This window comes from Dromiciops gliroides, chromosome 1 (assembly GCF_019393635.1).
Source record: "Dromiciops gliroides isolate mDroGli1 chromosome 1, mDroGli1.pri, whole genome shotgun sequence".
Lineage (NCBI taxonomy): Eukaryota > Metazoa > Chordata > Mammalia > Microbiotheria > Microbiotheriidae > Dromiciops > Dromiciops gliroides.
This window is the reverse complement of record NC_057861.1, coordinates 296,156,142-296,166,529: the sequence shown is the minus strand read 5'-3', so window position 1 is coordinate 296,166,529 and position 10,388 is coordinate 296,156,142. Positions and strand designations below refer to the sequence as shown.

Genomic DNA, 10,388 nt, shown 5'->3' with positions numbered 1-10,388 from the left:
CTTGTCTCCTCTATGACCTTCAACAAATTCCTCTTGCTACTTTCAAACCTGTTACTGTTCATCTTATCATTATTTCCAAACCTTCAAAGATGTTTTTTCCATCCATAAAAGATGTTTCTTCCCAAACACTATGTCCTTCCTGAGACTCAGCACAACGTGCCCACAAATAGAGACTATTTCCTTTGCTCCTCTCCCCCAATTAAACTTGATGAATAATGAGGGTAATAGTAATAATACCCTACTAACACACTAAGAAACTGTAAGCATTTTATAGATATTATCTGAACTACACATCATCCCTGTAAGGTAGGGAAGGGGAGAATAATTTGAAGATGAAGAAATAGAGGCAATGTGACTTGCCCAAACAAATAATAGCTGATGGACATGAGGCACCCAAGGGTGCTCTCTTCTCTTGCCAGAAAATCTAGAGTTGTATATTCATTAGATGTTCATCAGTTTCTTCCCCCAAATTTGACTCAGCACTCACATCTGAAAAGGTTGATTCCCATTGGAAGTTGCCTCCACTATGAACATACTAATATTTATCCCTTGTCCTCTGGGTATAAGTCACAGTACGAGAAACTATAATCACTGACCTAAACCAAAATTTACATGTTATTTTCAATTTCCTAATTTGGAAGTGAGATAAATTAGTCAAGTGGCAGTAATGGGAGTCCTGGACCTTGTTGTTTCCTGTGATTGGCCATGTAAAAGGAGTCACACGGCAATGATGTCTTTTAAAAGGTAATCTTGGTGGCCTTGCGGTTCATACCATTCCTTGGTCTCCTGGTCTGAGCTGCTATTTCCACTAAACTATCCAAGATGTTTGAGCCTTTCTTGGGAACCTGGAAACTTGTCTCTAGTGAAAACTTTGATGACTACATGAAAGAACTGGGTGAGATGTGCCTTTGTGTGAGATGGGAGTTATCTGTGTCTTTTTTAAAGTGTTGGGAGAGATGGTGTTACTCTTCTTTCTTCTGGGTTTTTAACTTATGCCATATTGACCTGAAAAAGCCACTTCTTACTATATATAGCAGCCCTAACTGGCATCGCTTAAAGTGTGTGTATATGAGTATTTTCCATATGCTGAAAAACCATATGGATAATAATAACCTACACTCAGATGTAATGCAACTATTCCTTATTTAACAGTGGAGGCAGCTTCCAAAAGGAATCAGTCTTTTTGGAACTGAGTCAAATTTTGGGGGGGAAAATGACAAACATCTCTAATGCATGTACAACTCTACGTTATCTGGCAAGAGAAGAGAACACTCTTGGGTGTCCCACATCCAACAGCTATGATTTGTTTGGGCAAACCACACTGTCTCTATTTCTTCATCTTTAAATTATTTCTCCCCTTCTCTACCTTACAGATTTGGTGTATAGCAAGGCTGCCTTTAGAATATTTCTAGGTGCAAAAATTTAGATTGTAATAGCTAAAGCTTCTGCTTTTGGTTCAACTTCTCTTTCGATGAACTTGCAACTAGGGGAATCAAAAAAGGCTTCACAGAGCATGTAATGCTGAAAATATTCTTGTAGGAAAAGATTCTGACACAGATGAGGAGTGTATTCTTCACATAAACAGGTGGTTTGCAGGCTCAGAGAGTCAGGGAATAGAATGCCAACTTAAATGAATATCTGTTATTCAAGTCTGGGTGGAATGTTATGTTCATGAAAGGGTGTGAGATAAAATAGGAATGGAACTTGGACTTATAATTCCAATGGCAGAGGGAGCTCCCAATGAGGAACCTCTCTCTCTCTCTCTCTCTCAAGGTTAGCACCTTCTCTTCAATTTAGATTCTTAGAGAATTACCTAAACCAGTGATAGGTTAAGTGACTTGACCTGCTTAGGATCTTACAGTCAGTATGTACGAGAGGTAGACTTAAACCTTGGTCTGCCTGCCTCCAAGATCAGGTCTCTGTCCTTTATACTACACTGCCTCTAATGAGCAGTGGGCACAATAAGTATAGAAAAGGAGAATGATTACTAACTTAGAGCTAGAAGCAATCTTAGGGGTCATCTAGTGTAGCCATATTCTTTTACAGATAAGGAAACTGAAACCCAGATTATTTAAATGATTTGACCAAGGTCACATGGAAGTGTCAGGATTTGAATTTGGGCCTTTGGTCTCCAGAATCAGCATTCCTGCTACTCTACCACAGGTTAAGGTCAGATCATAGAGGACCTTAAAAACCAGGCTAGGGGGCAGCTAGGTGGCACAGTGGATAGAGCACCGGCCCCGGAGTCAGGAGTACCTGAGTTCAAATCCGACCTCAGACACTTAACACTTACTAGCTGTGTGACCCTGGGCAAGTCACTTAACCCCAATTGCCTCACTAAAAAAAAACAAAAAAAAACCCAAAAAACAAAAAACCAGGCTAAGGAATTTGTATTCTATTCTAAGCAATAAATAGATGTTGAATGTTTTTGAACAAAGGAAAGACACTGTCAGGCTTGAGTCTTACACAGATTATTCTGTTAGCTCTGTGGATGACGGATTGGAAAATGAAGATATTGCAAGTAGGAAGACTAGTTAGGAGACTATATCTAGATCGAATTTCATAAAGTGGTTGCGTGATTTGAATTCACACTGGATATTTCCAGCGGGCTGGAACTGATGACCACATTTTACATAATTATGACTTTAAATACTATGAATTCAAACACATTAACCACTTCAGGAGATTCATTATTTATACTAATTGGACCTAGATGTATTGCACTAGTCCAGGGATGAGGTAATGAGAATACTAACTAAGCAGGTGGTTGTCCAAATGGAGAGAAGGGAAAAATGTGAATCATGTTGTAGAGGCTAGTGTAAATCATTCAGGTGAGGAGTAATAATGGAATAAATTATAGTAGTGGCAGAATAAATGAAGAGAAGTAGATGGATTTGAGAGATTTTGAAGGAAGAATTTATGAACTTGGCAACTGGTGGTATATGGGAAAAGAGGGAGAAGGAAGAATAAAAAAATTACTCCAAGCTTATGAATCTGGTCAGCTTGGAGGATGGTGGTGCCCTCAGCAAAAAGAAGTATCATTTTTTTAAAAAATAGTATTTTTTTAGTTACATGCAAAGACAATTTTTAACATTCATTTAAAAATTTTGAGTTCCAAGTTATCTCCCTATGTCCCTCACCACCCCTCCCTAAGACACCCCTCCCCAATTTAAGATAGGTTACGTATGTGCAATCATGTAAAACATTTCCATATTAGTCATGTTGGGAAGGGAGAAACAGTCCAAAAGAAAACAACTACAAAAAATAAAGAAAATGAAAATAGTTTACTTCAATCTGCATTCAAACTCCATCAGTCTTCTCTCTGGATGTGGATAGGACATTCCATAATGAGTCCTTTGGAATTGTTTCGGGTCATTATGTTGCTGAGAAGAGCTAAATTGATCATAGTTGATTGTAACACAGTATTGTGTGATGCTGGGTACAATAAACTCCTGGTTCTTCTTACTTCACTTTGCATCAGTTCATATAAGTCTTTCCTGGTTTTTTGGAAAGAATCTTGCTCTTCATTCTTGTAGCACAACAGTATCCCTTTGCATTCATATACCACAATTTGTTCAGCCATTCCCCAACTGACGGCCAGCCCTTCAATTTCCGATTCTTTGCCGACACAAAAAGAGCTGTTATAAATATTTTTGAACATGTAGGTCCTTCTCCCACTTTTGTGATCTGAAAAGAGAGAAGTATGGAAAAGGGGTGGCATTACAGAAGATTATTGTGAATTCATTTTGGACATATTGAGTTTGAGATGTCAGTTGGACATCCAGGTTGAAAGCAATTGGAAATTAAAGTTTAGGAGGAAGATTTAGAGTTGGATACAGACTGGGAGTCATCAATGTAGAGATGATCATTGAATTCATGCCAGTGAATGTAATCATCAAGTGAAAGCATGTTGAAAGAGAGAAGAGAAGAGAGTTCAGCCCAGAGAGCTGGAGAAACACCCATGCTTAGGCAGTAGAAGATTGCAGTGATAATTCAGCAAAGGAGACTGAGAAGGGTTGGTCAGACAATAAGGAGGAGTACCAAGACAGAGCAGTGTCATAGAAGGCCATGCAGGAAAGATTATCCAGGGTGAGGGGGTTGCCAAAACTTCAGAGATGGCAAAGACTGAGACTAAGAAAATGATAGACTATTTAGCAATTAAGACATCATTGGCGGCCTTGGAGTCAGGAAGACCTGAATTCAAATCCAGCCTCAGACACTGACTAGCTGTGTGACCCTAGGCAAGTGACTTAACCTTTATTACCTAAAAAAAAGACATCATTGGTAACTTTGCGAGACCAATCTTGGTGCCATAGTGAAGTTAGAAGACAAATTGCAAGTTGCTGAGAGGTGAAGAGAGGCAGTGAATAAAACATATATCCCTTTGGAACTTGGTCACCATATTCAGGTCTGATCTCCCAGTAGTGCCTATGGTCTGGAAATTTCAATGTCTCATTTGCTCAGAACCCTCCTAATGGATTGACTTCTTTGTTAAGTCTGATGCAATATATTAGTGTTTACATGAGGACATTCTGGCTATGTCTTAACCCAAAGGCAGTGGAACAGTCTAATAGTGGAGTTATTTTCAATCAGAGGGCTACTCACTTGGCTTACTGTTTTGCTGGTATTACTAGGTAATACATGATTGATTCTCTTAGGTTATTTTTAAATTTAATTTAATTTTATTTTGTGGGGCAAAGAGGGTTAAATGACTTTTCCAGGGTCACACAGCTAGTAAGTGTCAAGTGTCTGAGGCTGGATTTGAACTCAGGTCCTCCTGCATCCAGGACTGGTGGCTTATCCACTGCACCATCTAGCTGCCCCCTATTCTCTTAGATTATTGAAAAAGGTATATCAAGAACTATAGGGATATAGATATATAGACAAGACACAACTTCAATGCAAATATTTCTTAACTTGTATCTGTATAGGGAGAAAATGTAGTATAATGGATTCAAGATTGACTTTGGAGTCAGAAAGAGATGAATTTAAGTCCCTCTTCTGACATAGACTAGCTTTTTCTCCAGTGTCTCAGGTGACTCTTTAGACTGTAAATTACATACGAGTTCCCTATTTTCCTATTTGTATCAGTAAAGGGAGTTTGCACATTGGGAGCTTTCCCATAGTGATGAAATTACAAGTCTGGACACTTTTCTTTTCTCTTTTCTTTTTTTCCTTTTTTTTCTTTTGGCAGGGCAATGGGGGTTAAGTGACTTGCCAAGGGTCACATAGCTAGTAAGTGTCATGTTTCTGAGGTCAGATTTGAACTCAGGTCCTCCTGAATCCAGGGCCAATGGTCTATCCAATGCACCACCTAGCTGCCCCCAAGTCTGGACACTTTTCATCCCTCTCCTTCCCAGACATGTTTCCAGCATGCTAATGTACTATGTAGACTTAATCCTGCAATGATCTAAGAATTTAAATCATATGATGATGCTGTGTGGTAGGAAAGAATGTGAGTAAAGGGAGTCAGAGCTAGGTTCTAGTCAAGCAATTGATGAGCATCCATTAAGTGCCTACTATGTGCTAGGCACTATGTCAAATGCTGGAAATGCAAAAAAACCAAACAAAAGACAAGCCCTGTCCTGTTACAATCTAATGGGCATTGTTCCTGTCTCTGGAACTAGCGATATGAACAGGGGAAAGTCACTTAATCTCTTCCAAGTATAGAATCAGATGATCCCAGAGTCTGAAGGGACCTCAGAGGTGATAAAATTCCCCCTGGGCCTGAGTAAGATTCCTCTTTATAACATCTACAGCAAACAGATATCCAGCCTCCCCTGGAAGGCCTCCTGAGATAGGGAACTCATGAGGCAACCCATTTAGCTTTTTGAGCAACTGTTAGGAAGCTTTTTGTTTTTGTTTTTTCTCCCTAAGTTCAGTTTCCCCATCTGGAAAATGGGTATAATGGGGACTGTGCTGAAACCAGCTGAAACCAGCTCTTAAAAGGCAATTGCTGAATTTTCAGTGTAAATTATTTATACCTCAGAAATAAACACTACTAATCAGCTGAGCTAGGCTTGGAGTTAGGAAGACCTGAATTCAAATCCGCCCTCAGATACTTGGTAACTTTGTGATCCTAGACAAGTCACTTAACCTCTGTTTGCTTCAGTTTCATCAGCTGTAAGATGGAAACAATTATAGCACTTACCTTGTAAAGTTCTTCTGGAGATCAAAAGTGATACTATTTGTAAAGTGTACTTAGCACAGCGTCAGGCACATAGGTGCTTTATAAATGACAATAATAATTATTATTATAAATCAGGGCTTGATTGTCTAGACTTAGGAAAATGATTGAGAACATGTTAATAAGGCAGATTAAACTTTAAAGTGTATGCACATTTTTCTGGAGAGACAATTATTCAATATTTAACTAGCATTCCCCTGGTATAATTATATATACTATCTACTGCACAGAGGGGTCATGAAGAAAAGTGTTTTGCAGTTCTTGTAGTTCTACTACAGCTAATGGGAACTTGCAGTAACAATATATCAATGCAAGTTTATGATTCCTGACCTATGTGTATAATTCTTTAGGGTTTACAAAGGACTTTACTTAGTTATGATTTCCCAGTTTACAGAGTAGTGAAGTACCTTTGTCCATAGTCATAGAGTTAGAGTTAGACAAAGAATTTAAACTTAGGGCTCTCTGACTCCAGGTACCCCACCCACTAAGGTGAGATTTCTGCAAATCATGAGTCTAAGAGAAACCTAGAACCTTGAGAAACTGCATTACCTCTTTCTTTTGGGCCTCTGGGAATAGTAATCCTGAGGCAATGATTTTATAAATAAAACTCAATAGTCCGAGAGGTAGATTGTAGCTTCCCACACTGCCAAAAAGCCTCCCTGGGAGTAGTTGATAGTCTGGGAGCATACCACTAGATGTATAAATTGCAAAGATCAGGCAAAAAAAGGTTCAAATCTTTTACTAAAATGCACAATGGGAAAATAGATTTTAAAAGGCTTTAAAAATGATTAATTTTGGACATTTCTTACAGATTGTAAATTTGAAATTAGATTATAAATTCCTCGTTAGATTGTAAGCTCCTTGAGGTTAGGGACTGTCTTTTGCCTCTTTTTATATTCCCAGCACTTAGCACAGTGCATTGCACATAGTAAGCACTTAATGAAGGTTTATTGAATTGAAATGAAATCTCAAGATGGTCAGCATCCTCAGAAAGGGGAATCAGATCCGATTTCTTGTTTGACTTTTAGGAGTGAGTTTTGCAGCCAGGAATGTTGGAGGATTAGCCAAGCCCAGTGTTACTATCAGCGCTAATGGAGAGGTGTTGACCATTAAAACTGAGAGCACATTCAAAACCACAGAGATTTCCTTCAAACTGGGTGAAGAGTTTGATGAAATCACAGCAGATAACCGGAAAGTGAAGGTAAGCACTAATGCTTCCAGATGATAAAGAGCCTAGAACAGGTTCATGGGAGGTTGAGAACTCTCCTGAAGAGTTCTCAGTTTCGAAGCTTTGTCTACACTGACTGACCGCATGCCACAGAATCAAGTATTTATTATAATTCATTTTCAGCTCTTTTGATGGTGAATTTCAGTACAATCAATTGAATTAAACTTTTAGCTAATCAATGTAACAACTTAAAATGTCAAAAAATACCATTCTATTGTTAAGGTTTTTTTTAAAAATCAGTATACTATTCAACCCTAGCTAGTTTTCTATCATGATCCTCATCACATGGGAATGGCTAGGTGGTACAGTGGATAGAGTGCCAAGCTTGAAGTCAGGAAGACTCAACTTCCTGAATTCAAATCTGACCTAAGACCCTTACTAGCTGTATGAGTCACTTAACCTGGGCAAGTAAGTGTCAAATGTCTGAGGCCAGATTTGAACTGTTTGCCTCAGTTTCTTTATCTGTAAAATGAACTGGAGAAGGAAATGACAAATCACTCCAGTATCTTTGCCAAGAAAACCACAAATGGGGTCAAAAAGAGAAGGCCATGACTTAAAATGACTGAACAAGAAGAACAACAAATCTCACCGTGTATTACCTGCCCAGAAATTGGACCTGTTTATATACACACATATACATAATACACATATCTTTTGTGTGTGTGTTCATGAAGAACTTTCTCTACCATCGTGTATTGGCACTTGTATGCAAATTCTACTGAAATATCAAATGATTTGCCCAGGGGCATACAAGCAGTGTGTGTGTCAGAGGTGGAACTGGAACCCAAGCCTTCCAGATTTCAAGGTCACCTCTCTAGTCACGAGACCAGACCACTGCCTCTACTAGCTAGATACCCTCCAGAAGTAAAACTCAGACCTATGATATTATTGCTTGAAGCATTTTGGTGATGATTTTGAAATGGAAAAACATGTAAATAGCCTTCAATACTTCAACAAATCTCAGTGAGGATTCTCTCTCCATGGGGCTGTATGCATCAGCTCCCTGCTGTCTCCCTCTCTGTGACTTTTGCCTTTGTGCTTCTGTAAATTCTTCTTAAAGGGTTCCCCTGATGTACCAGCCGCCTTCCCGTATTTTTTTTTTGCAAGGCAATGAGGATCAAGTGACTTGCCCATGGGCAGACAGCTAGTAAGTGTCAAGTGTCTGAGTCCAGATTTGAACTCAGGTCCTCCTGAATCTAGGACCAGTGCTTTATCCACTGTGCCACCTAGCTGCCTCCCCCCTATTTTAAAAATTTTTTACCAGATAGCCTTAAAATATGATAAATTGACATGTAGACAAAAGTAGATCCAAATTTACTTAAATAAATTTATCAATTTGTTGATTTCTAAAAATAAGTCCTTTGTGGATTTCTAGAGCATCATAACCTTGGAAAATGGCTCCCTGGTCCAGGTGCAGAAGTGGTACGGCAAGGAGACAACAATCAAAAGACAAATTGCAGATGGGAAAATGGTGGTGGTGAGTTTCTTGTGAATAAATAGAATCACTTAATGGTAATGCTGGATTTAATTTTGTTCTCATTGGTCACAGAGGGCTGAACTAGCAGAAAAGTGTAGAAGTTGCAGAGAGAAAGATATTTAAGTTGTTATGTCAGGAAAGCCTAACAATGAGAATTATCTAGAATTAAAATGTCACCTTGGGAGGTCAGTGTTCCCTTTCATTAGAGGTCTTTCAGCAAAGGCTGGCTGTTAGTTATTCATATACAGGTTGGACTAGATGACTTCTGAAGTGCCTCCGAATTCTGAGAGTCTGAAAATGTCCCAGTTTCTTTGAATGCGTTGAATTACACATTTTGTTGTTGTTGTTGTTCTGGGATGGGGATTCAATGACAACTTTACAACTACTTTAAATTTAAAGATAGAAGGGACTTCAAAGGTCTCCTAGCCCAATCTCCTCACTTTACATATAGGGAAACTGAGGTCCAGAGCATTTAGGTGGCTTATGCAAGGCCATACTAATAGTGTCAGAGCCCAGGATTCAAACTCAGAATATTTGATCCTATTCCATGTACAAATAATAACAAATGTTATTTCTTCTAGGTATGTACTATGAATAATGTTGTGAGTACTAGAATCTATGAGAAAGTATGAAGAAATTCAAGAAAAAACGCATCCTGAATTTGGAAAAAAAGAAGCATCTATTACACAGCAATAAGAATATGATTACTCAATATTAATTTAATCAATAAACAATATCCAAATAGAGTATGATTTCAGTCAATTAATCAATAAACATATGTTAACAAATATGTGCCTACTGTGATCCAAGTACTGGGGAATACAAAGACAAAAATGAAACAATCTTTGGCCTAATGAAGGTCATATTCTATAGGGAAAGACAACATGCACACAGACAAATGGATATAAATAAGATAAAATAATACAAAGCCATTTTTTGGAGCACTAATAGATGGAAAGAAAAAAAAATCCCAAGTTAAAGGTAGTTTTTGAGCTGAACTTTAAAGGAAACCAGGAAATTCTAAGAGGCAGGAATGGGAAGGGAGTGAACTCAAGGCCTGATGGATAGTCTGTCTAAAGGAAAGATGTCATGTTGAAGGTACAAAAAGACCAGTTTTTCCTGATCCACAGATAGTGTGAATGGGATTGATGTTTCATGAGGGTAGAAAACTGAATTGGAGACAGTTTGTGAAGGGGATCAAATGACTGAGTGAAGGCATCAACACAGTACCTTGCTGAAGGAGGTGGCTACTACTTCTTCTTTTTTGGGGGGGGCAATGAAGGTTAAATGACTTGCCCAGGGTCACACAGCTGGTGTCAAGTGTCTGAGGATGGATTTGAACTCAGGTCCTCCTGAATCCAGGGCTGATGCTTTATCCACTGCGCCACCTAGCTGCCCTGAGGCAGCTTCTTCTGAGTTGTGATTTGAGAACCTTTGAAAGATTCCAATGTTCTCCAGCACCTCTCCACCCATTCCAATACTCCAATATATTGGTG

General features: G+C 38.8%; 1 protein-coding gene across 1 annotated transcript; it reads left to right on the top strand.

Moving 5' to 3' along the window:
* Positions 1-757: 757 nt before the first annotated feature.
* On the top strand, positions 758-9,645 carry LOC122733637 (fatty acid-binding protein 9-like). The gene is made up of 4 exons (XM_043974242.1): positions 758-895; positions 7,216-7,388; positions 8,791-8,892; positions 9,474-9,645. Exons 1-4 carry the CDS (start codon positions 823-825, stop codon positions 9,522-9,524), a joined length of 399 nt encoding a protein of 132 aa, XP_043830177.1. The 5' UTR covers positions 758-822; the 3' UTR covers positions 9,525-9,645.
* The last annotated feature ends 743 nt before the right edge of the window (positions 9,646-10,388 follow it).

What these genes read in the sequence shown, in the direction of transcription:
- LOC122733637 (XM_043974242.1), top strand. Translation starts at nt 823, where the DNA reads ATGTTTGAGCCTTTCTTGGGAACCTGGAAACTTGTCTCTAGTGAAAAC. An exon ending in TGACTACATGAAAGAACTGG is followed by an intron (nt 896 to 7,215) that starts GTGAGATGTGCC and finishes TTTGACTTTTAG; the next exon opens with GAGTGAGTTTTGCAGCCAGG. An exon ending in CAGATGGGAAAATGGTGGTG is followed by an intron (nt 8,893 to 9,473) that starts GTGAGTTTCTTG and finishes TATTTCTTCTAG; the next exon opens with GTATGTACTATGAATAATGT.